Genomic DNA, 25,666 nt, shown 5'->3' with positions numbered 1-25,666 from the left:
ATTTCAAATTAACCAAACCCACCTAATACTGGCCCATGACGCCTCGAATAATATTATCAGGCCCAGATTAACTTCTTTCGTGGTTACTTTTGGGCCTGAGCCTGTGTAACCATCAGTTCCTTTATCATATTTTGCCCTCTATATATATTCCACGGGCAAGCTCAATTGGAATTGGACCGTGATTCAAAAGCCCAACCTCTTATTCGGCCCAATAAATTTTGCAGTGTTACTCTTGGAAAAAAATTAAGACCTCATTTCTCAAAGATTTTATTCTCTCTATTTTTCCCTACCATATTACAATAACTACAAAAAATGTACTAAAAAGTCATCCAAATATATAAATCCAAACATGAACTCAAATTCGAAAGTAAATACATGCATGGGATCGCACATGTACCTCGAAATTTAGGTTGTGTTTAGATTTATGAATTTCAAATATATTTTTGTTGTTGAGAGAAGTAAGATCATAAACTTTAAATTTGTCGCTTACATGTCGCATAATATTTCAAGTTAATTAAGATGGATTTCAAGTTCACCAAACCCAACAGTTATGTCACTTGAAATTTATTCTACTTTGTGTTATTAATATGTAAATAAATAATGTGTGAAATTAATATTTGCTCTATTATTTCATTGTAAACAATAAAATTATAATTGAAATCCGTGAATTTCAAATCCATATTCCCAAAGCAACCTTAATGTTTTAATCAAACCACGTTGAAACAATCACATTCGTGCCGAAGATCATTGATGTGATCTCGATGAAACGGATGAATCGGGTAAGGGAGCTCTACCAGATCAAATCAATAATTTAGTGTTTAGGAATTTGAGTGTAGATAATGACTTTTATAACACCTGCAAACAAGAAAAGGAACTCGTGAATGGGCGCCGGAGGAATATCAGGCGTAACCACTCCGATGCTTAAGTCAGCAGATTGAAGATGAACGCAAGCAAATATATGCGGGAGAATATATGTAAGTGCTTGAGAGTTCAAAGTTTTTCAGAATCCTTTAAATGAGATGCATATATGATATTTATAGTAGAAAATGGGGTAGGTACCTCGTTTCTAATATTTATAGTAGAAAATGGGGTAGGTACCTCGTTTCTAGTGTCACTTACTAAGTATGGCAAGTCGGCTGACCATACTATAGCTTCTGATGACTTTTAGAACACTCCAAACCCAAGTGGTTCTGACAGATTAGACAACATGTATCAATCACACTCGAGTGTGGAACAATTCTCGAGGTGGCCTGGGTGGTAAGGTACCCGGGTGCTTGTGACGAGGGCCCGGGCTATTGACCACTCGGGAAGAGGAGAAATGCCCGGCTAGTGAGAAAAGTACCTAGCACATTGGCTCTGATCCGTACTATCCAATGAATAAGTCGGGTTAATGATGACCCGAATCATTATGAAGGTATCAATCATACATGTAATCTAGTAGGAGTTGGAAACTTTATCTAAAGCTCTATTTTTTGATCCAATTTGGATCCGACTCTCAACTATTATCAAGATACATATATTTTACGTACTCAAAATTCATACAGAATATTATCGATAGGACATTTCAAAATTTTACAATAAAATTGTCGGATCATTAATCCAATGTTAGGTGTTTATATATAGTAATATATTATAAGCCCTACAATAGAGTAGATTTCTTTTGAGACGATCTCATGAATCTTTATCTATGAGACGGGTCAATCATACCAATATTCACAATAAAAAGTAATACCCTTAGCATAAAAAATAATATTTTTGTATGAATGACCCAAATAAGATATATGTCTCGTGGCACTTAATTAACAAATAGAAAGAGATATTTAATAGATGGAATCCAAAATCTCATGAGACCATTCACACAGTTCATTGATATACGTAACATATCTGACATCTAGAAATTAAATTATCATATTACTTTTTCGATAATAAAAAATGATATAAAAAAATACTAACAAAAAGTCGTCTACGCATATCTATATATGTATCCGAAAAAGGAAAAGATTGACCGAGTAAATAAAGGTTATAAACAAAAAAAGACAAAAAAAAAGGTCTTATGATAGTTTTATTAGTCAATTTTACAAGACGTATCTCAAACACGGTCTGATTTATAAAAAAATATTATTTTTATGTTGAATGTATTATTTTTCACTGTACCCGTCTTACAAAAATAGATCTTGCGAGACCGTCTCACAAAAAACCTAATAATAAACTAATTGAATGAAATACCAGCTAGTCTATAATTCAAAATTCAGTAAGTTTGATAACGTTTGACCTGATCTTGGATGTAAATTAATGAAAAACCTAAATTTCGGAAAATATGGGTTTCGGAAAATTTATGCCTAAAATTTTTTAAAATTTAATTTTGACATAAATTTGTAAAACACACACACACACACATATATATATAAATATAAATATATATATATATATATATATAAATATAAAAGTTATCGAATTACATGATTTTGATTTAGTTTAAAGTTATAAAGTTATGAGTCGGAAACTTTAGTGAATAAAAAGATATTTTCGATGGAAGTACGCGTGTTAAAATTATTACTTTGTCAAAACATATTTTAGTACTGGTAATTTATTTTTAATATTATCTAAACTATTTCACATGAAAAATGTAGTTCAGACACGAAACGTGTGGGAAAAACTTATATTCATATATAATATTTCAAGTTACATATGCTTTTGGAAAACATAAATTTTGTTCCCCTAAAAATAATAAAATATACACACACACAAAAATTTTTGTGGCAAAAACTGGTTTGAGACGGTCTCACGAGTCGTATTTTGTGAGACGTATCTCTTATTTGAGTCATCTATGAAAAATATTACTTTTTATGTTAAGAGTATAAATTTTTATTGTGAATATCGGTAGGGTTAACTCGTCTCACACATAAAAATTCGTGAGACAGTCTCACAAGAGACCTACTCAACTCTTATTATACTATCTCACTAATCACAATCAAATTTATGATATTGATCTTCAACCCGATTCGACTCATGAAAAAATATTATTTTTATGTCAAAAATATTATCTTTCACTACGCATATAAGTCAGCGCGAACTGCGTGACCAATATCACAAATAAAAATAAGACCATCTCACACAAGAGTTATTAATATGTGCATGTGTGTGAAGTGTGATCCATAAATGCTATACATTTCGAAAACACTTTTTTTTTTACTATTCTCAAATAAAGTCTTAAAAGATTTTAAAATGGGTGCGTCATTGTAATTAATTTAAAACATATAAAAAATTTTATGAGATCATCTAACAGAATTTTTTTTATGAGAAATATCTTTTATCCGATCTTTTAAAATATTATTTTTATTATAGGAAATATTGAAAACAACAAGTGATGTCACCAATGACATTAGAAGAAGTGTAAATAAGTGACTTTGTGATATTAAATAATATATATTTTCAACATAAACTTAGAGCGTATCAGCGTATTTGACTTCTAAATGTTTCATTTTTTCCAAATTAAATTTGTAAGTATCCCTGATCCTAAAAAAATATGAAACATTTAATTCAAGAAATAAATATTATAATTTTTTAAGTATAAAAATGTGAATTTTTAAGCGGGTACCTATTATGCGCTTTGAAATTATCTCCTTTTTATTATATATTATAGTTAATAAAATAAAATAAAATTAAATAAAGTCATAAATAAATACCTGATTGTTTACTTTGAAATACTATTGGTCAAATTCGAGGTAATTTCAATTGATTAGTCTAATGGTCAAAATTCAATTTTGAAAATTAATGAAAAAGACAAATACGAGTCCTAGAGTTGACCAAATATATCACACGTGTCTTGGTTTTTAGGCGCTTGGACTTGCCTACAAAGAGGGAAAGTCCCCATCGATCATCCAGTACCGAAAAATATTTATATCCCGAAAAATAAATTTAATTCAAAATCATTCTCAAGATTTCACGTCCATAAATCTAATAAATTTTCTAGATCCAGCCCATGCTATATAAATGACATGGTTTTTTTTAAAGACCTTTTTCATAATAAATTATAATTATTTTAAAAAGTCAAATGATATAATGTTTACTTTTGATTCCAAATATTTGAAATCAAAGAATTTAACGATATTGTTAAGAAACCATGACCAATATGCTGCTTGCCAAATATGAAGTAAAATGCATCAATACCACGAAAATAACATGTTAAACCACCTCCACTTTAAATCACTGAGATTCAACGTCTTTCATCGTCTCATTTTACGAACCAAGTGATGTATACCGAGTGTACAAAATATTTATTTTTTACCAAACAAGCCAAATTATTCTGTACCACTTTTTCCTATTTGTTTTCAAAACTTAATTATGACCCATGCCAATGCCATAAATATCTTGACAAAAACTTGTGTGAGACAGCCTCACGGGTCGTATTTTGTGAGACATATATCTTATTTGAGTCATCCATATGCTAAGAGTATTATTTTTTATTGTGAATATCGGTATGGTTGACCCGTCTCACAGATAAAGATTCGTGAGACGGTCTCGCAAGAGACCTACTCAAATATTTTCTATCATCTCATCTCACGAGTCAAATAATGTATACAAAATATTTATCTTTTTACCAAACATGACAAATATAATTCTATATATACCACTTTTTCCTATTTGTCTTCAAAACTTTATTACGACCCACACCAATGCCGTAAATGTTAGGTTATCTATAGAATACATTTTGTTATCCAAATTTCCATATCTATCTATCTATCTATCTATCTATCTATATTATCAACGTGGAATGTCAATATTTACTAATTGACATACAATCAATTTGGTGAAGTCTTGTAAAATATCCTTACATCTTCATTTTCTTTTAAACACATCTCAAACTTATATCTCTAATAATTTCTCATAATTTACCGAGACTCTGATTGATTTCTTGGATTTTCAAATATTCGATGATTTCGATTTAATTTGTTTTAATTATTAATCAATATTTTAAATAAAATCTAAAATTTACAAAATAAAAATTTATCACACTTGTAATATATATAAAAAACAAGATTGTTACATAACACATGTATCCATACGTTGGTAAAGCAAAAATAATGGGATTGTACGGAAGAGACAATATGCCCTTTCTTTTACATACATACATACATATATATATATATATATATATATATATAATATTCCAAAATATATTGTTTAATTAATTCATCTCTTGAATAAGAACTAGACACGGTCTACCAAAACTCACGACAGCCCATCTCAAGCTATATATAATTTTATAATAATTTTTTTCTAAATATCCGAAATAAATTATATATTTTTATATGAATGAGTTTGGAAAATAAAACAGTAGGAAAGATAATTTTTTTGTTTAGCTCAACATAATCTGACATGTGTCATCACTAGTACCTTACTACATACAACAATACATTGCATTACATATAATTTTCTTCATGTTTTCTGTCTCTATGTGCCCTAACAAATTCATGAGCTGGAAGGGATTATTGATGTGGGATTGAGCTGTAATTGAAAGTGCCGTTTCTCTCTTCTTTCTTTTTTTTTTTATTTTTATTTTTATTTTTCGATTGAGATCTATAATATTTACTTATATATACCCCCTGAGCTTGCCTAAATTTAATCTACACACAAGAAAATTAAATGAGAAAGAATTGAACTTTAGTGCAGACAATCATGGGTTTCATTTCTTCATGTTTCCTGATTGTGGCCTTGGTTTTATTCTCGATCTTTGTCCTAAATCACATCCTCAAAATCTTGTCATCTGGGACTGTGCAATTGCCACTTCCACCAGGAACAATGGGTTGGCCTTACATTGGTGAAACCTTGATATTATATTCGCAAAACCCTAATGTCTTCTTTGCCTCCAAAGTCAAGAAGTTAGTATATGATTTTCTTCTCTCTTTTTTTTTTCCATGTTTGTTATGTATAAAAAGCACTCATCTTGCATGTCTAGAACTTGAGTCGTAGGAATACTGTATAAAACCAATGGCTAAATCATTGAGCATGCGTTTGAATAGAAGGATATGAAGGTTACTTAGATTTTAAATGTTATTCATATTGGATGCATTTGAAATTTTTCTCATGATTTTTAACATATTGGCAATGAATTTAGAATCTCCAAACATATAATATCGACGATCAAATGGATTTGAAATGATGGATTTAAACTCGCACGATTCAGTTTCAGACATATATACCACGAATCCACTCGTGATTTCCTACGAAACAAATTTATTCCTTCTTAGGAATTAAATTTAAGATTGGGCTGATGGAGTTCTTGATTTGACTTGAAATCTGCAGGTATGGTTCCATATTCAAGAGTCACATACTAGGATGTCCTTGTGTGATGATTTCAAGTCCAGAGGCAGCAAAAGTTGTGTTGGTCTCCAAATCTCATCTCTTCAAGCCCACGTTTCCGGCTAGCAAAGAGAGAATGATAGGCAAGCAAGCCATATTCTTCCACCAAGGAGAATACCACACTAAGCTCAGGAAACTGGTCCTCCGAGCATTCATGCCCGAGTCGATCAAAAACATCGTATCACACATCGAGTCATTAGCCGTTGGATCCCTGGAAGCATGGGAGGGAAAATTGATGACCACTTATCAAGAAATGAAAACAGTATGTCCTGCTTAATACACAGTTCTTGAACAAAACAAAAGAGGGAAAGATCTCGGAAAAAACAGAGTTCCCCTCTTTTTGTCTCGCAATATTTCAAATCTTGACTCTCAAATTGGTTCTTGCAGTACACGTTCAACGTGGCGTTAATTTCAATATTTGGAAAAGACGAAGCTCTGTACAGAGAAGATCTAAAGAGGTGCTATTACATTCTTGAAAAGGGGTACAATTCGATGCCAATCAACGTCCCCGGAACACTTTTTTACAAAGCAATGAAAGCTAGGAAGGAATTGGATAAAATCTTGGCCAAAATCTTGTCACTCAGGCGACAAACCAAAAGCGACCACGCCGATTTGCTCGGATCATTCATGGGAGAGGCCGTAGGTCTAACAGATGAACAGATCGCGGACAATATCATCGGTGTCATATTCGCAGCTCGAGACACCACTGCTAGTGTCCTAACATGGATTCTTAAGTTCCTTGCTGAAAATCCAAGTGTTCTTCAAGCTGTCACCGTAAGAATTCTAATGCAATCTTATCTGTTACACGATTCGATCGATTTCTTGTGCGCAATCGTTTACATATCTTAACTTTACAGGAAGAGCAAGAGGCCATCATGAAGTACAAAGAAGAGAAGTTATTGACTTGGGCAGATACCAAGAAAATGCCAATCACTACAAGGGTTATTCAAGAAACACTTCGAGTTGCGTCTATTCTATCTTTTACTTTCAGAGAAACTGTTGAAGATGTAGAATTTAATGGTGAGTTTATTTAATCATTCGGGCAAAAAAAATGATACCCTTTCGAAATCTTGAACATTTGTCCTAAGGCTTTTTTTCCCAAAAACTAACTTGCAGGATACCTTATTCCCAAAGGATGGAAAGTATTACCACTCTTCAGAAACATTCATCATAGTCCAGACAATTTCCAGGAACCTGAGAAATTTGATCCTTCAAGATTTGAGGTAAAAATTATATTACAAAAAAGAGTAAACCACCATTTCTTTGCACGTGAATTTTGATAAATTTCTACAAAAAACTCATTGCTTTTTTTTTAAAAAAAAAATATATATTTTTTTAAAATATTGGCACGTCCTTATCTTTCCATGATTCGAGGGTTTTAACGTATCTATCCCTTTGATTTAACAGGTAGCTCCCAAACCCAATAGTTTCATGCCATTTGGTAGTGGGACCCACTCATGTCCTGGGAATGAGTTAGCCAAACTGGAGACACTGGTCCTTGTGCACCACCTCACCACCAAGTACAGGTGAGTCATGAGTGAGTGTCTTTTAAATTATACATATAATTATTGGAATAATTGTTGAAGACAGTGAGCTTGAGAGGATATCTCATATTATTATTATTATTATGAGTCGGACCGACAGCCGACTTATATATGTAGTAAAATAATTTTAGTTTTTATAAATTAGATCGAAAGTCAGTCTCATAAAATTGATTCGTGAGACTATAAAACAAATATATCATATGTTCAGTCTAGGCTGCGTTTAATTGACATGCATGTTCTTTTATCATATTATATATGTAATCAAATATCATGAGTAAATTTTAAAGGGCACTTGTCATTCACTCAAACATATGAAAATAAATACATAGCGACAACCTAGTCCATTCACAAACTGTTCAATTCTAACAGGTGGATAATATCATAGACAAGTCAAACCTTGTCACATGCAATTTCATCGTATTAGTTTATTGTTTGGATTTAAATTATTTACACAAGCAACGCATAAAAAAAACAACATAATCATCGAATTATAATCATCTGGTTTGATGTATGCTGTAGGTGGTCTGCAGTGGATCCAGAGAATGGAATTCAGTATGGACCCTTTGCTCTTCCCCAGGATGGTTTGCCAATCAAGCTCACTCGCAAAATGGTCTCCGACAATTTTGCACAAACATAAGTATTCCTAAATATGGAAAGAATAATATTGAAGAAAATATTCTGTATTTTCTCGAAGTGTGTATGATGGAGAAAAATACAGAAGGAAAAAAAAACCCACAAACCAGAAGAAGATTTCTGGTGGAAAAAGGGTGAAGGAAAGTCAAAAGTGCATATATTTCTAATAGGATTAAAATAATTCAAGGGTAGGAAAGCATGGATCTTTTTCTTTATTTCTTTTTTATTTTTTTTAAATTAGATAATAAATTAATATGTAAAAGATCCGCAAGTCAATAAATAAGAACCTCGTTTCAAGTACATATCAATTTTGCTGCCTAGTTTGCATATTGTATGCGTCATCAATAAAAAAATAGCTTTGTATGCACGCGTTATGTCGGTTTTTATGGCAAAAACTTGTGTGAGAGGTATCACGGGTCATATTTTGTGATACAGATATCTTATTTGAGTCATCCGAATATTACTTTTTATTGTGAATATCGATAGGGTTAACCCGTATAACAGATAAAGATTCGTAAGATCGTCTCACAAGAGACCTACTCGGTTTTTATAAGTTTTTTATATTATTTTTTACAAAAATTTAATTTTGCATGCAAACAAAGACAAGAAACAGAGGGATGAAAAAAAAGGATATATTTTAAAGATTTTAAAAATCACATAAAAACACTATTTTTTATGTATTACATATGAAATAGATATAAACAATTAAGCATTTTTTTTGGAGTATCACTTTTGGCAATCTATATTTGACTCAACCCTAATTTTCAAATAAGAACCACTTAATCTTAGTTTACTATATTTTTTTAATTATATAATTTTAGTCTATGTTTAATATGAAATTATATAATCATTATTTTACTTTTGTTATATGTTGAATATAAATTAAGAGTAGATATCTTGTGAGACGGCCTCACGAATCTTTATCTGTGAGACGAGTCAACCCTACTAATATTCACAATAAAAATTAATACTTTTAGCATAAAAAGTAATACTTTTTTCATGAGTTACCCAAATAAGATATATGTATCACAAAATACGATCTATGAGACCGTCTCACACAAGTTTTTGTCATAAATTAATATATTTTAATTTATTATAATATGTTATGTTTCTAAATATTATTAGTATAAAATTAGAAATTAAATTTCGATAATTCATTATTTTTTAAATATTTTTTATTACATAGAGATTCAAATAATAAAATTATATATTTTTTAAAGAGTTCAACCCATTGGGTTTCAGGACGAAACATGTCTAAAATTCGTTTTTATCCTTAATCCAAATCAAATCATAAACATAATCAATCTCTTTTTTTTTTTCTTTTCATTTTTAATTTTAAATAAATATTTAAAACTCGAGATTTTGTCTCAAATTGAAACTCTAGATGCCACTTAAACCCAAATCTATTTCTTAATGACAGATTCTATTTTGTTTTTTGTTTTTTTTTTGAGATTCGAATGGTTAGATCTAGCTAAAGACCCCTAAAAAAATTCTAACGTAGTAAGGCCATCCACGGTAGTAGATGTATTTTTTCAAATATTTGTGGGTCTCATAGTCCACAGTCATCAATTAGTGAATATTTGGTGGTGTCAAATATTTGGACGATATGGGTATTGTGGGTGCCCTAATGCAAAATTCTTATTACGATGTAATTCCAATTCCCCCCAATTTTAGTTTTCAATAGGTGTGAAATTGTACGCGGCTTAAATATCCATTATATATTAAATCGTCAAAGTCTTGACTATTGAACTCCGACATGTCATTAATCAATGACAGCCTTTTCTGTTCAGCGCTCACTCTCAAATTTTGAATTGGTCTCTTTCACAAATGAGCATGTTACGTGTGTATTATAGATCATTCTACAATTTGACTATTTAACCAAATTTAATGGCCGAGAAATTAGAAAAATCGCCCGAGTTTTTATAAATAAATAAATAAATTATAATGATTTTTTTTATTAAAATCATATTTTATTAGAGGACAAACACAAAAGTTATGAAACTTTAAATATGTGATAAAACAAAAAAAAAAATTATAAAACATAAAATTATAAGGAATGGACATGCCAACCGTATAAATCAGTCATAATCCTTTTACTATAATGTGCTTGTTTTTATTAAATTAAAATATTTAAATAAAAGTTGCTACTTTCTACGTTCCTTCACAATCAAAACATACATCACAAACAAACCAACACGTTTCTTATACTATCTATTAAAATAATTGAAGATGATAAAGTTAATAAACCTTATGAAAAGAATAAATTTAGATGCCAAAAATGGAAGGGAGTCGGTCTTTAACAAGGCTTGATCAGCAACGAGTATGACATTATTATTCCTCCCCAAATAAATATTTGCTCATTTTAGTCATAAATCAACTCAATCTATAGCTTTAACATATTAAATTAATAAGTGATACTCACGGTAAATTTAGGGTCCGATTCCGGCAAGTGTCACTAGTATAGACGCAGGGCTTTGAAATTATCCTGAGATTGAAATCACAAAGAAGAACGTTAGAAGGGTCGATATATTGTTTTTCAGCAGCACCCTTAGCTGCACTTCACTCATATCCTCAGTCACTGACTTGAGACACCCAAACCTGGTATTTATAGGAGAATACCTGGGCCTTGATGACGAAAATCTTTAACTTTGAATCTGTACAAAAATTTACATCATGTATTTCTTGAAATCAATATGCTATAATCAATATGAGCAAGTATAAAACCTTGAAAACATATATATCAAGTTTGAAACATGGAGAAAAAACACAACGATTTGGTCGAAAACAAAAAAAAAATGATTAATGGGATGGAGATTTTATTAAGCTGTTAATGCCAAATAAAATGTCAACCTTTGGTTTCAATATTGAAATAATTTAACTACTTATTTAATAAATTATAAATACTTTTTTTACATTAAACTCTAACCAGACATTCTCAAGTTTGTAGTATTAAAACCTGACTCAATGTTTCACCACTCATTATGTGGTATAGAACCTTGTTCGAAATCTTTAATGACGTATTGCAATTTTTTTTTATCCCTTTTAAAAAAAATTATGAAAACGGGATATCTTTGTCACCAGCCAAAAGTGAAGAAAATTTATTCTACTTAAATGTAATTAAATCACTAATTTCAAATAAAATTTTATTTAACATATAAATGTAAATTATTACATCAAGAACCGTAAAAAAAAAAAAAAAGCATTTGGGGCGAAGACAAAACAATGTAATCAAGCACAGACCAACAAAACATTGACCACAAGCAACTCAAACTCAAAAAACTTGAAATTATCATACTAAATAAAAATTTGAATGTTAACTAAATTACACTGAAATGTTTTTATAAATTTTTCCCATTACTTTGTTAAAAAGTAAAAAATAAAAATCCCATTACTAGTCATGATAGGTCTTGCTTTTATTTTTCATGTTCTTTACCTAAAAGCAACAGCTGGCAGAAAGATAGTTCAATGATAGGTCTACAACATTCCAAACTATAGTAGTGAACATGAAATTGAGAAACAAAAATAAATAGTATCAGATATTTTGGGTCCCAAAATTGATTTTCTTATGTTCAAAACACACAGAAAGTTTTAAAAATTTTATTTGACATTTAGATATGTATTTAGACATTCATATTGTTTAAAAAAATTAAAACACTCATATGACGTTTATGAATACACCTTTGTTGATTTAATCACTAGACACCAACTATTCCAAGATTAACGGATATAGATCTTGTAGTATTCATTAATGAACAATCTGTTAGATAAATTTTGCATAATTTATTTTGTTGTTGATAACGAACAAAGTTACTAATGCGAAAATTACGGGGATCGGTTGCCCCCAAAATCTATTCAAAATCCACACAACCTTTCGCAAGGGGTAAGACAACTCTTTGGAAACAACACATTGTTTCATGATGCATTTTCATGAAAGGGTGCATTGTTTCATGAAGAGTCGCGTCCGTTCTAAATCAATGTTTAATTTCTATCTACATGACATCATTAGTTCAAGAAAAACATTCAGATTCTGATTTGATTTAGTCCTTTAAAAAATTCAGAAAATCTCCATTGTATTCTGAGAGAAATTTTTCGTATCTCTGTGACTAAAGCGAGGGAAAAAACATTTTTAAAAGAAAACGTTGCAAACGTGACTTGGAGTTCATTCACATTTTTCGAAATAATCTCACAACACAATCTTCTTGAACACCTTTCTTCAATTCTCTTAATCCGGTCCAAGACTGGATCGAATGTTCTTCTAAATTGCACTAAAAGTTAATAAATATTTTTAATGTTGATAAAAAAAAACGAAAGGCGGCTCAAACTCTTTGTTTTCTTGTTGACCGAAAATTGAAGAGAAGAAGGGAGAACCTTTTTCGAAATTTGCATGTGTATACAGATAAAAAAAAAACTATGAAACGTAAATTATATTAAAATAAAGACTATTATAGGGGTGTATTCAATAGAGGGAATTTATTGACTTTTAATTACTTTTGTAGATTTTAAAAGTCTAGATGTATTCAATTAAAATTTTTACATATTCTACAGAAGTCTAGTGGTATTCAAAATAGACTTTCATAGAGTTTTAAAAAGTCAAGTGGTATTCAACATTGACTTTTAAAAATTCTATAAAAGTCCATAGGTATTCAAATTTTCCATAGACTTTTAATAACTTCATGAAATTCATTAACATACAAACATTAAAGCCTAAGGTACAACTATAAATTGTAAAAAATTGTATTTGGTTAAACCCAAAGATTTGGATGGATTTTTAAAACTTTTAACTCATACACAAGCTATTTATTTTCCTCTTTGTTGCTTCACATCACATCTCTTCTTATATTCTTTCCTCTCATCTATCTCTATCACTCTATCAAATTTTCGAAGTTTATCTATATATATATTTTCATCTTTCCTTTTCAAAATTTTCATTTTTTGGCTGATTGTTCATTTATAATTTTTTATTTTAATATCACATGAAATTTTGAATTATGGAATTGATTTTGTGATTTTTAAATTATTATTTATACAAATTAATGTAATATTCAATAATAATAAAAGATGATCCAAAAAATGTTGCTTAATTCTTAATAATTGAATAGTCTCGTAACAACCATGATTTTTTAAATTCATTTTAGTATTTTCAATTAATATATAAGCTATGATATTTTATACAAAATTATATTCACACAATAACAATATTCTTTTCACATGTATATTATCAATTTAAAAATAAGGTCACAGATTAATCAATTGATGTATTTTAAAAAATTTTCAAACATGCATACAAACCCACATATATACACATATAAGGATTAAATGATTTAACTTTTAAATAAGTAAATTTATTTATTAATATAAATATTGAAAAATAATTTCAAACTGAATATGTTATATATGTCAATTAATTATTGGTTCAAATAAATTAATAAAAAAATAATATGTTATGATTAAGTACAAAATCTATAAAATTCTATAAAAAAAATCCACTAAAGTCTATAAAAATCTTGCAAAAAAGTCTACATAAATGAGTTTATAAATCTGTGAGATTCTGTAAAAGTCAATAAAAATATATCAAATCCATAAAAGTCTATCGTTTGAAAAAGTCATTAAAAATCATCAAAAATCTGGATTGAATACACCCCATTTAATTACAACCGGGTCAATAAATTCCTTAACCAACCGTTAGTTTACAAACATCCACTCTAGCAGATATTGGATTTGATTGGACAACATCATATTTAACAAAGTTGATAACGATTTGAATAACATGAAGGTTCGGTTGGACTCAAGTATTCGGTCGGTCACAAGTCACTCGTGGGAAAGTGAGATGAGACGCAAGTAACAAGACAGAAGAAAACAATAGAAGAGGACATTAACAGCTTTTGGAGAACTTCTGCCACACTACAAGCACCAGGTTTTAACCAGAAAGGTTCCAAGCTACAGGTACAAACAAATTAAGCCAACTAGAATATTATTCAACTCTTTGTCGAAATTCTCGAATGTCGGCCGAGCTCAGATATGTCCAAACTATTTTTTAACTGATTTCAAGCCCGAAATATTTTGTTCCATAGCTCGTAAGTTGTTCGTGAGCCTCTAGACACACACACACACACAAAGAAACAGACCTTTCATGCCGCCAATACTCTGCCTCATTCCTTATTTCATTTCCGGCCTACCTTCTTTATTATTTCTTCATTTCTCACGCTTCTATTTTATCCATCTTAAAAGTAAAGCGCTATTTGTTAAATAATATTACCTTCCTCTTTTAACACCTAAAACCTAGAGTGAAGTCATCTCCTCCCCTTCCACCCCTCCATCCTTTCTTCTTCTGACCGCATGTGTTCTTCCTCTGCCACGGTCAGCCTTTTTTGCAATGCCCACAGCTTTGTCTCCGTTATTTGCTACTCTTCTTGCTCCACCCAACTCTTTTATTGGTACGGCTAGGGACTTTTTCATCAAATTCAAATATAGGTATGAAAATTTTCACCATTAACAGGTAATGTAGATCGACTCTCAGCAAAATTAGACACCAATGTTCATTAGATCTATGGAATGGGTATGCTTCTCTAAATTTATTATCCTAACCCAAGAAATCCTTCAACTTCTAGCATGGAGATCCCTTAATTTTGGGAGGTGATGATATATGGTTGAGGAAGACGAAGTGTGGTTAAGTGATTCACATAATTGAAGTTTATATTTATAAATAAGCAGTTATTTACCGACGAACATTTGATTTACATTATTTAATTATTTATATCATATATTTTTGCTATGTAATTCTGTAATAAAATTCACTTCATTTATGTCATAAAGTAACGCTTGGTGTGTCTTACTAGTATAAGGTGTGTTTACGAAGCTTGTGCACTTTAGGTTCAATTTGTTTGAGCCCATAAAAGAAACCTAAAAAGACGTCTCCATTACTGAATCAGGAAAAAAAGATAAAAATGGAACCACCATTTAGCATAAAACAGATAACATCGACAACTTCGAAAAAACAGGAAACAAGTGTGCAAGACAAGTGCACCAACTTCCTCTTTTGAAACCTACAGGAACTATAAACTATTATTCTAAATCTGAAATGAAACAAACCAACTTGGATCAAAAGCACAGATACATAAACTTGAAGGCTTATCAGGGCAAAAATGAAAAAAACACTCACCTGAATGAACAGAGCAGGCTTCTGATGGTAATCACAACTCTTCGGCAGTTTGCGTTCCGTTATTTGCTCGAGAATGTTTACAAAACTAACCACCATGTCTTTGAATGAATCAACATCGGCCATAATAAGATCAAAAAGAGGGTAAATGATCGCACCCATAACACCAGGATCATTATCGCAGAGACGCTGCAACAACATTACTTGTTGGAAAACTAGAAATGTTCAACTCCAGAAACCAAGAACTGCTTTCTGAATGCACATAAAAGTGGTCATAAGACAAACATTGTGCTCACGAAATGATTTCTGGCTTCTATACAATCTTCATACATCTCTGCACCACTCATACAGGTGACATCTGATCAAATCTAAAAGTCCAGGTTGTTAAATTATTTGAGCGACTCATGTTTTCCATGATAAAATTCAGAAAAGAACAAACTTGACAGGAAACATTATTGTTTTAAAAAGGAGAAGGTAAACTATTTAATTTAATAATACAAAAGTTTAAATAACTTGGAATTCCCAGTGCAAAAATTTCCAGCAGTTTGAAACTAAAACATGGATACACTCAGTTTTCACCACATTCCAGAGTTTATAATGTAGAATATTATCACATGATCACCCCGACTTTTTTACAATGTATAATTCAAACAGAGTGACTTCTGCTTATCTGCCATTCACAGTCCTCAAAATTGAATTGTGTTGAGTAACAGAAATCGTGAGAAAGATTCCTTCGATATAACCATACTTTCATGCAATGTCAAACTCGAATCTTTCCAGCAGAGTTTCGTGAGGATTATTATGCCCGAGAAAAGATCTAATTAGTATCTCAAAACACACACAGACAGTCCTTTCCAAAATATATGTGCAACCAGCTGTCAACTGTTTTCAAGCTTATGATACTAAGATAGTCGTGTACGAATCTACATCTATTACGACAAAAAATTTGAAACATTGGAGGTGCAGAGCCTGTGTTGGTAAAATATCAGACAAACTATATAGGATTTTTTTGACTGCTAATTCTCGATGCCCTGCCTCGATACAGAATCATGCACACACTGAACAAACTACTTGGGTTTTCCAATCGAATGGAACATACAAATCTTCACTATTCCATCTTTAAATTACAACATGACTACTGACAGTCTGATATCCTACATGTGAACACTGGAATGCAAACAACTAAAACATTAGCGCTTAATCCCTGAAACACGTGTACCTTGCGGAAATTGGCAATGAGATGAGAAACGGATCCGGGTGCCCTCAGATGAAACCGGTGGAGCGCCATCACAGCCTATTTCCTCACTGCTTCCTGATGATGTCCTAAAAGCTCGACCACCTGCGGCAAAACGGCAGGAATAGTCTCCTCGTTATCAACCGACAAACCGCATTTAACGCGGCACAAACAACCAGATAGTTATCGCTCTTCAAGTCCTTCCGAATCGTATTCACAATCAAGATAATCAAATCATGGTCCTCATTAAAAAACAGAGAAACCGCTAAGTACCCAGTCCTTTTCAAGTGCAGATTCCCATCGTGCGTCATTTTAACCGCGTGAATGTACCCGAATGATGCATCATGGCCAAGCATCTCCACGTAGAGAAGGCGAATGATGTACTCTTTAAGCTTGAATTTCGAAGTATTTGTGTCGCCCAATCTTGCTTTCAACGTTTCGATTTCCCGTAGAACAATGCGGTCTTCCTCGGCCTTGGATCGCGCCTCGCCAATGGATTTGATGAGATCCAGGAGCTCTTTAGACTGCCCAAACCCCCCCTAGGGAGCCCATTACGAGCTCCCTGCCAATCGTCTTTAGCTGCTCCAGCTTTTAGTTCATCCGAAACCAAAAATCATGAAACAATCACCGACCAAAAAGCAAGAAACTTCCTGGTGGGTGAATTGCGGATTTTTCGGGGGTGAGAAGCAGAGAGCCAAGCCAAGATCTAGACTAGAGTGAGGGAGCTAACAAGGCTTTGAATCGTATGTATAGCTACGTGTCTTTGAGGTGTACGGACTACAAAAAGCCCCGTAATGGTCGGGAGACCAAGGATCAAAGACCTAAATCGAGCTGAGAAGGAGTTTTTGTAGTTATTATCATCGTACGAAAAAATAAAAATTTAAATTAATTAAATACTATTTGTTATGACACATTTTATGCCACGAGCACAAGAGTTTTTTTTTTTTTTTTTTTAAATAGAATTATGAGCCCCTATATTCCACAGTCATTATGGAAAAATATATAATGAGAAGAATCGAACTTCTCATTTTATGTTAAAATATTAATTTATTTTATCAACTCTTACACAAAATTTTTAAGTTACATCTTCTATAATAATTCTTATCATATTTACAAATTATTACTTTCACCAAAATTTTCCATAAAAAAATAATAAGTCTCTTGTGAGACGGACGGTCTCACAAATTTTTATATGTGAGACGGATCAATCCTACCGATATTCACAACAAAAAATAATACTCTTAGCATAAAAAATAATATTTTTTAATGGATGACTCAAATAAGAGATTTGTTTCACAGAATACTACACGTGAGACCGTCTTACATGAGTTTTTGCTTCAAAAAAATGCTCCCAATCAAGCGATTGTAATTCTTGAAGGCAAATGATTACATGCAGTAAGTCTGTGCTATATTTCAAAATATATAACATAACTTAAACAAGTGATTGCAAATTGTCTTCTTTACTGTTGAAACACAACCGTTACACCAGGGTGAGTAATGCGATTCGTCGCCCCACCCGAAGCTCTGCAGCTTTTACATCTCAACGGCTACTTTTACCCTATTCCGCTGCTATATATTTCGGCAGAGTCTGTCTCCATTTCTGCAACTATCAATCAATCCTTTGCGCTCTCTCTCTCTCTCTCTCTCAAGCTCTCTTAAAATTGATAGATAGATTTCTTTGCATTTGCAGCTGTATATCTCCATTAGCAAGCAGTAAGAAAAATGGCTGGTGGTTGTTTTTCAAGAACCAAGATTTCTTCGGTATTGTTCTTGTCTTTTATGTTCTTGGGCTTGTCGGAAGCTAGAGTGTACTTAGTCGGAGGGAAAAACAATGCGTGGAGAACTCCTTCTTCAGAAGCCGATTCTCTCAATCGCTGGTCGGAGAAATCGCGTTTCCTCATCGGCGATTCTCTGGGTACGTGCAGAGAGTTTCAACAAATCGAATCAAATAGTGTTGTGTTTTTTAATTTTTTTGGGAAATTCTGATCTTTTTTACTTCGAGGTTGCAGTGTTTGAATACGATGGCTCCAAAGACTCGGTTTTGCTAGTGACTAAAGGAGACTACCTGGCATGCAACACGTCGAGTCCTATCGAAAGCTACAGCGGTGGAAACACGACAGTGAAGCTGGAGAGATCAGGGCCATACTACTTTATCAGTGGGGAGCAGGGCAACTGCGTGAATGGACAGAAGGTTATTGTGGTGGTGATATCCGAAAGGCACAACCGATTTATTGGTGGCTCTCCAGCTGCTTCCCCGGAGGAGGGTATGAGCCCGGCCCCCTTGCCAACTAGTGGTGGTGGGATGCCAAAGGGTGGACTTGTGGTGGGTTTCGTGGTGGCGCTAGTGGGTTCTTTTGTAATGTGAGTGAGGAGAGCCTGGGGGATGGTCGAATTTAGATGGATTTTTTGGTTTAAGGGATTAATATTAGTTTATTTTTAAAGTTCTATGTCATTGAGAGTCCATATGAATTAATTAATGGCAATTTATTTATTGGTTTCTTACCATTTTTTTCTCTACTTTGTGGTTTGATAATGGAAATTTTGTTCCGTAATATCTGATTATTGTGAATAAAATAAACAAGAAAATGTACTGAAAAGCAGGTGCATTGCCATGAGGAATGTATATGTTGTATTTTCACAAAAAAAGACAGCTAGAAGGACAGTGGTTCGGAACTTTATCTAAAAATTTGAAATTGGTGAGATCAGTAACATATATTTTTAAAGGATGAAACTAATAAAAAGCTCCCTAGATAGTTCATTTCCAATCTCCTTCACGAATGAGATTCTTGTTGAACAAACCAAATTTCTTGAAAAAGAACCGATCCGAACAAGTTTAGTGCTAAAGCTTGAACGACGATAAACATTCAATAATTGAATTTCCATTATGTTTGTTGTATGCTAACAGCTCGATGACAACAAAATACATTATTTTATGGTTTTATTTAAGTCGTACAATACAAGGGTACCTTGTTGTTTTGTCTAACCAATTCGTGAAGATCGTGAACTATCTTAAAAACGGCGTCTGGTCTGGCAAGCCTCAGTGCATTTTGAGACATGGCTATGAGTTCGCCTCTTTTGGGACCAAACCATTGTGAAACGATGTTGGCTATCTCCTTCGGACACTTTGAGAATTTCCCACATCCATTTTTAACAACGTATGGGACATTCCCAGCCTCCTGCAACAGAGTACAAATCGAATTAAAATCAATATATCTGAAAGCAAATTTTATTTATATTTGGGTTAGCGTTACTCACAATGGAAGTGAGCACATTTGAAACAGGCAACTTAGTACAGAATTATCATAAATAGGTGATTGTTCTAGGGAAAAAAAAAACTCTCAAGGAGCAAAATTTATAAGTTTAGGATCTGTAGCAGATGAAAACTAATTTATTACCTGTCCAGCAATGTAACCATTTAGGACTAAAGGAAGTCCTCGAATCATAGCCTCCGCGATTGTTCCAGGGCCAGCCTGCAGAATATCCAATTTTTCAGATAGGCAACGTCAACTGTTTCCGATAAATATGCTCTTTTTCTAGCCATGGAGATAACAGGGGCGGGGAAGTTTATTTATAGTCTCGATTATTATACCTTAGTTATAATGCAATCGCAGGCACCCATGTACTCCTCCATCTTGGTGACAAAACCCTTCACCTAAAACACACACATATTTTGTAGGTAAGTGGCTGGCAAAAAGGGCTGGACCCACCACGAGGAAGGCAAGGCGGAAATATGTTCAAACATCATAAATAATCTCTTGAAAGCATGAGTTTGACAACCCTCCTTTTATAATATAACTAAAGTCACACCCCACCCTAGCTCTATATAGCAAGAACCTATTTTGAGAGATGGGAGCAAAGAATCGCAAACCCAAAGCGAGTATTCCGATAAAACATTTACCTGGACGTTAATCTTCCACTCAATGGATTGCAACTTGTTGGCAAGTTTTTTATTTCGGCCACAAATCACAAGAACCTGGCCTATTGCTTCTCCATTAACTTCATCATATAATGCATCCCCAAGAGCACGAGCCGTGGACTCAATGGGACCCATTCCTTCACCACCACCCATCAGCAAGACGGTAGGAAGGTCCTCGTCCAATCCAATCTCCTTCTTCAATTCATTCTACAGTATAAAAACATATTCTATTGGTGTAAGATTATATGGTTATCAATCAAACAACAAAAATACGCAACCTGTGGTATATATGCATACATACAAAGTCGGAGATCCCAATTACAAAATCCTGAATATCTGTTATCCACTTGGGGAACGACAAATAACCAACTTTAATGAAAAAGACAAATATTTTTAATTGAATTATCATCCATCATGGATTTAGTTTCTTATGAGAAGTAGCATAGAGTGCGTTTGAAAACAAAAGTTTGTTGGATGAGACCACTTTTGCTAAAAAAGCAGATAAGGTTTGGCAACTATGTTCCATGAACAAAAATACGAAACTGCGGATATGACAGAATACAGATACTTATGCTGAAAATTTATACAAAATGAGGGTGACATGATTGGTTTATGCCATGCACACACAACATGCATATATAACTATATAACTACATTAAATATTGCAGAGATTTACAATTATAATACATATACAAATATTTATGGGTTCAAATGCAATATTGAAATATATCAATAGGGAATTTTCATAGATCATATTGGATACATCAAAACAAGATCCTTAAATGCTTTGGATATCCTTTGACATATACTTTTATTTAAGCCTAATAGAAGCATCCGTTGTATATCCGTCAAAAATCAAAAAGTACCCATATCCGGAAAGTATCTGATATGAAATAAGTCAGCAGCCATTTTAGAAGTATTTGCACATCATAGCTGACCGTGTTTTCATAGGTTTGAAAATATGTTTCAGAAAATGTATTTTGGAAGAATGTATTGAAAAATGCAATTATATGTTAGGGAGACACAAACAATATGTTTTCGAAAGGCTGAGGATGGAAATATTTTCAGAAAAACGATTATCGGATATTGGTAGAGACTGTAGAGTGTTTGCAGTAGTTGATTTTTTAAAAAAAAAAAAATATATATATATATATATATATACGTATATAAAAAGCCAAAGGACAGAAAATCCGGCTTTTGCTCTACTTTATTTTAAAAGCTAAAAAGGGCTTTCTCCCACAATTCTCTGCGAACAAGAAAATAATTCTGCTTTTGGTAAAATCCTCTGAAATAACCCATGCTCAATGAACTACTTTTTTGAGCCAAGTATCTGTGTATCTGGCCTAGCCTGAATTTTGCTTTCAGCTGTCCAAATATGACCAAATAATAGTTTTGACTTTAAGATGATGCTCAACTTAACCTTTCCTTTTTCCTCTACAATTTCACTGAAAAATTGGAAAAAAAATTACCAAACAGAAAAAAGGCAAAAGAAAAATGAACCTACCTTCGAGCAAACAGGCTTTACAAATGAGGGCCGTACAGGAAGGCCGTAAACCTTAATTTGAGAAGACCGAAGACCAGCTCTTTGTGCTCGTTTTGCTACCTCTTGTGACGGGCAATAGCATCTTGTCACAAGCTTGTGAAACCTACCATGCAACAACAGAACAAATCAAATATCTACACTGAATGCCGCATAATATACATAACATAAAAAATGGCTGCTACACATACCATGTCGGATGACAAGTGCTCAAATCCGTGACTACAGTGGTAAAAATGATCTTCTTTAAGAGGCCCTTTGTCTTCAAAATGCGAAGGGGGACATGTTGCATCAAAGGATGAACGCTGATGATAATATCTGGTTTGTATTTCATCAGTCCTTTAGCAACCTCTCTAGCAACAGTTTTTTAAAGAAGATTAAAATAATTTTGAGGGGCAAACAGAATATTATGATGTAGCAGCCTAAGGATCAAGAAAAAGAAACAGTAAACGAAGTGGCCTGGGTGACACCAAATATTACTAAAACTGCAAGCCGAGGTCATTGATGGAAGACGAAGTAAAATAATTTCACACGGCAATTGATAAATAAGAAATCATCAAGGTTCAACAATGCATGTTGATCACAAAGGCACTGAAAGCTGAAGCCAATATTTTGGTAATATCACATAAATAAGTTTCAACATCATGAGTTCCATGACTCTGCGACAGCAGAGGTAGGAAAATCAAATTATTCCAGTTTCCTATTTACACCAGGAAAATAAATAGAATATCAATTCACATATGGAAAAAAAAATGCACAACTCAAATTACATGAAGTGCAGAATGACTGAAGTTATTTAAATGCTACACAAGATGAAATTACAATCAGCGCGGGTTTATCCATAAGACAAACACATTTATAACGAATGAAAAGTGATATCTTTTGTTTGTGGACTGTGGTGCAATTAAACAACCATACTCAAATACATCATGGTTAATAAAACAGAAAAGTAGCCTCACCGGGCTATAAAAGTTCCGGTTGCAGCAAAATTGGACTGATGAATAAGACGAGGAGCAGTGAAATAATATGTCAATCTCCACAATGAACCATGTTTCACGAGAAAGTTGTAAGTCTTTGGCAACTGATTGAAAGGCCATGGGGTGTGATCTGTCCACAAATCAGTGATAAATACCTACACAAGAAACTATAATAAATAACAAGCATACAAGATTCACAACACAAAGCAACAACATTGAGCCACAGGCAATAAAAAATCCATCAATGGTAAAGCAACAAGGTGTTCGAGCTTGGAAATGTACAAAACATCAACTACCACATGCTATAGGTCTGCCACCTAGCAACAACCCAAATATGCCAACTTACCAATCGTTTTCACACAAAAATCACCACAAATTAATCAACTATGCAGGGACTAAATCGAGAATTTTAATCGGTCGAAGCCACTAATGTTTTTCATGTTTAGTACCTGAATAAACCTGGATAATAAGACACTGGGACATAACATATGTTTAATGCTTCTAAGAAATTTAAAAACATGAAGTGTTGATATTTTCTGACAGGATACAACTAGAACTTCTGTTTTTACTCTATAAATAATTTAATGTAATCTCCTTCATCATACGAGAAATGATATAGAAAATTGTTCCAAAATCTCTCTAATGTCTCAATTTCTATTGCCTATTCTTTTCTGGGGTCGTCCCAAGCTCGAAGGTACAAGCTCTCCGGAGTCCTACCATTTTCAGAAGTGGGCACCGGCCATTATTATTTCATTCCTGCAATCAAACAGAATTATCTGTTCAAACAAGTCAAACACTGACCTGATACTCGTCTCCAAATTCTTCGTTAAAAGCAGCCCTTATGGCCTCTGCAGAAGCTCGATGACCCCCACCAGTATCACTCATCAAAATCAAAACTTTTTTTGGAGAATTAGAGACGACATTATTGAACGACCCTTCTTCAGACTCCTCCAAAACCCCATTCCCATCATCCTTGAACCCGTTGTTTTCCCCGGAATCAAGCCCAACAGAAGCAAAACCAAGTGGGATTCGTTCGCAGTGAAATTTAATAACTCTATTAAAATCATTCAATGCTCTCCTGATTCCGAAACTAGCACCTCTAGTACTTAAACTTAATGAAGCCACAGCCTTAGGCTTCTGCTTGGAATCAAAGTACAAGTAACTCGACAAAAATAAGGGATTCCCATTAGGATTCAACCCGGAATGGTCGAATACAAACGAACCCAATTGAGATACAAAACCAAACGGATTTGTGGGTTCTTGAGTAACAGTAGAAGACTGCATCCTCGAAGTCTTTTCTCAGTTATTTTCTTCTTCTTTCCTATTTTATCTGAATTGTTGAAGAGATCGACTAGAAGATGATTTAGTGGGGATGAAATCGCAATAATATTTTTTAGAAAAATAAAATGGATAGATACCCTGTGTGAAATATATATAGATTTGGAAATTGGTCGGTGATTTATTCCACGTTGTTATCTCATCTAATCAAATATTATGTCTAAACGTGATTAAATTTATAGATTATGAAAAAACGAATAGTGTTTAAAAATAAATGTGAAAAAAAAAAAACTATCGAAAGTGAGTGTTTTTCGATAAATAAATTATTATAATAATAATATTTTTACTGAGAATATTTTTATAGAAATAAGACTACCGTCTCATAAGTTTTTGAATTTCAATTAAATTAAATATAAACTAATATAGAATATGGGTTAAAGAACCTACAAAACCCAAAAGCCAATCGCAAAAAATCACACAGGACCTTCTCAAAATTCAGTTTTGTCAAAGGAATCTCATACGTGTCCTGAATCATGTAAATTTTTTTTTATTACAAAAAAAAAATTTACTTTTCATTATAGGGAGGGATTTTGTCGACCCGTCTTATACGAGACCTAGACTCAAAGTCAATAATAACTTTTTTTAGTGATTATAAATCTTCCAAAAAAACCTAGTTAATTTAACATTTGTCTCAATTTCAAGAGACACAATTAAAATTGAGATGAAAAGTGAATAGAGATATTTTTTTCTTTATTATTATTATTTTTTTATTATGTTTTCAAATGATACTATATGTATCATTTGTATATATTTCAAAAGAAACAAAAATTTGTGTAAGACGATTTCATGTGTCGTATTTTGTGATACAGATCTCTTATTTGGGTCATCCATGAAAAAATATTACTTTTATGCTAAGAGTATTACTTTTTATTGTGAATATCGGTAAGGTTGACCCGTCTCGTAGATAAAAATTCGTGAGACCGTCTCACAAAAGACCTACTCTTCAAAAAAAAAAGTGGTACATT

At 32.7% G+C, this 25,666-nt stretch overlaps 4 protein-coding genes across 7 annotated transcripts; 2 read left to right on the top strand and 2 right to left on the bottom strand.

Moving 5' to 3' along the window:
• Positions 1-5,595: 5,595 nt before the first annotated feature.
• On the top strand, positions 5,596-8,763 carry LOC142533893 (abscisic acid 8'-hydroxylase CYP707A2-like). Of its 2 annotated transcripts, none has more exons than XM_075640820.1 (7): positions 5,596-5,882; positions 6,307-6,625; positions 6,751-7,137; positions 7,221-7,383; positions 7,480-7,586; positions 7,771-7,889; positions 8,427-8,763. In XM_075640820.1, the coding sequence occupies exons 1-7, from the start codon at positions 5,680-5,682 to the stop codon at positions 8,542-8,544; spliced, it is 1,416 nt and encodes a 471-aa protein (XP_075496935.1). In that variant the 5' UTR covers positions 5,596-5,679; the 3' UTR covers positions 8,545-8,763. The 2 variants fall into 2 exon arrangements, with proteins under 2 accessions (XP_075496935.1, XP_075496936.1); XM_075640821.1 differs by lacking the exon at positions 5,596-5,882 and adding an exon at positions 5,917-6,035.
• A 5,415-nt stretch (positions 8,764-14,178) lies between these two features.
• On the bottom strand, positions 14,179-18,517 carry LOC142533438 (AP-4 complex subunit epsilon-like). 3 transcript variants are annotated; one of them, XM_075640198.1, is made up of 4 exons: positions 18,395-18,517; positions 16,916-17,751; positions 15,700-15,885; positions 14,179-14,987 (listed from the first exon to the last, which is right to left on the bottom strand). In XM_075640198.1, the coding sequence occupies exons 2-4, from the start codon at positions 16,982-16,984 to the stop codon at positions 14,820-14,822; spliced, it is 423 nt and encodes a 140-aa protein (XP_075496313.1). In that variant the 5' UTR covers positions 16,985-17,751; positions 18,395-18,517; the 3' UTR covers positions 14,179-14,819. The 3 variants fall into 3 exon arrangements, 1 of the variants encoding a protein (XP_075496313.1); XR_012816755.1 differs by lacking the exon at positions 14,179-14,987 and having other exon boundaries at positions 15,314-15,948; XR_012816754.1 differs by lacking the exon at positions 14,179-14,987 and having other exon boundaries at positions 15,316-16,064.
• Positions 18,518-18,621: 104 nt separating this feature from the next.
• LOC142533437 (early nodulin-like protein 13) lies at positions 18,622-19,447 on the top strand. Its single transcript, XM_075640197.1, has 2 exons — positions 18,622-18,845; positions 18,940-19,447. The coding sequence occupies exons 1-2, from the start codon at positions 18,653-18,655 to the stop codon at positions 19,293-19,295; spliced, it is 549 nt and encodes a 182-aa protein (XP_075496312.1). The 5' UTR covers positions 18,622-18,652; the 3' UTR covers positions 19,296-19,447.
• A 340-nt stretch (positions 19,448-19,787) lies between these two features.
• LOC142532597 (putative monogalactosyldiacylglycerol synthase, chloroplastic) lies at positions 19,788-24,743 on the bottom strand. Its single transcript, XM_075638910.1, has 8 exons — positions 24,165-24,743; positions 23,346-23,518; positions 22,578-22,739; positions 22,351-22,492; positions 20,829-21,053; positions 20,520-20,582; positions 20,326-20,400; positions 19,788-20,106 (listed from the first exon to the last, which is right to left on the bottom strand). Exons 1-8 carry the CDS (start codon positions 24,645-24,647, stop codon positions 19,873-19,875), a joined length of 1,557 nt encoding a protein of 518 aa, XP_075495025.1. The 5' UTR covers positions 24,648-24,743; the 3' UTR covers positions 19,788-19,872.
• Positions 24,744-25,666: the final 923 nt, after the last annotated feature.

This window comes from Primulina tabacum, chromosome 18, assembly GCF_025594145.1.
Source record: "Primulina tabacum isolate GXHZ01 chromosome 18, ASM2559414v2, whole genome shotgun sequence".
Classification (NCBI taxonomy): Eukaryota; Viridiplantae; Streptophyta; class Magnoliopsida; order Lamiales; family Gesneriaceae; genus Primulina; species Primulina tabacum.
Note: the sequence above shows the minus strand (reverse complement) of the source record. Positions and strands in the feature narration are given on the sequence as shown.

Excerpts from the sequence above, each read along its gene's own strand:
- LOC142533893 (XM_075640820.1), top strand. The coding sequence starts at position 5,680 with ATGGGTTTCATTTCTTCATGTTTCCTGATTGTGGCCTTGGTTTTATTC. Across the intron at positions 5,883-6,306 it reads TTTGCCTCCAAAGTCAAGAA|GTATGGTTCCATATTCAAGA; the intron begins GTTAGTATATGA and ends TGAAATCTGCAG. Across the intron at positions 7,384-7,479 it reads TGAAGATGTAGAATTTAATG|GATACCTTATTCCCAAAGGA; the intron begins GTGAGTTTATTT and ends ACTAACTTGCAG.
- LOC142533438 (XM_075640198.1), bottom strand. The coding sequence starts at position 16,984 with ATGGCGCTCCACCGGTTTCATCTGAGGGCACCCGGATCCGTTTCTCAT. Across the intron at positions 15,886-16,915 it reads TCATTGCCAATTTCCGCAAG|CGTCTCTGCGATAATGATCC; the intron begins GTACACGTGTTT and ends ATGTTGTTGCAG. Across the intron at positions 14,988-15,699 it reads AGCCTGCTCTGTTCATTCAG|TCCCTAGCCGTACCAATAAA; the intron begins GTGAGTGTTTTT and ends TTGATGAAAAAG.
- LOC142533437 (XM_075640197.1), top strand. The coding sequence starts at position 18,653 with ATGGCTGGTGGTTGTTTTTCAAGAACCAAGATTTCTTCGGTATTGTTC. Across the intron at positions 18,846-18,939 it reads CCTCATCGGCGATTCTCTGG|TGTTTGAATACGATGGCTCC; the intron begins GTACGTGCAGAG and ends TCGAGGTTGCAG.
- LOC142532597 (XM_075638910.1), bottom strand. The coding sequence starts at position 24,647 with ATGCAGTCTTCTACTGTTACTCAAGAACCCACAAATCCGTTTGGTTTT. Across the intron at positions 20,401-20,519 it reads GCGATTGCATTATAACTAAG|GCTGGCCCTGGAACAATCGC; the intron begins GTATAATAATCG and ends GATATTCTGCAG. Across the intron at positions 20,107-20,325 it reads ATGGTTACATTGCTGGACAG|GAGGCTGGGAATGTCCCATA; the intron begins GTAATAAATTAG and ends ACTCTGTTGCAG.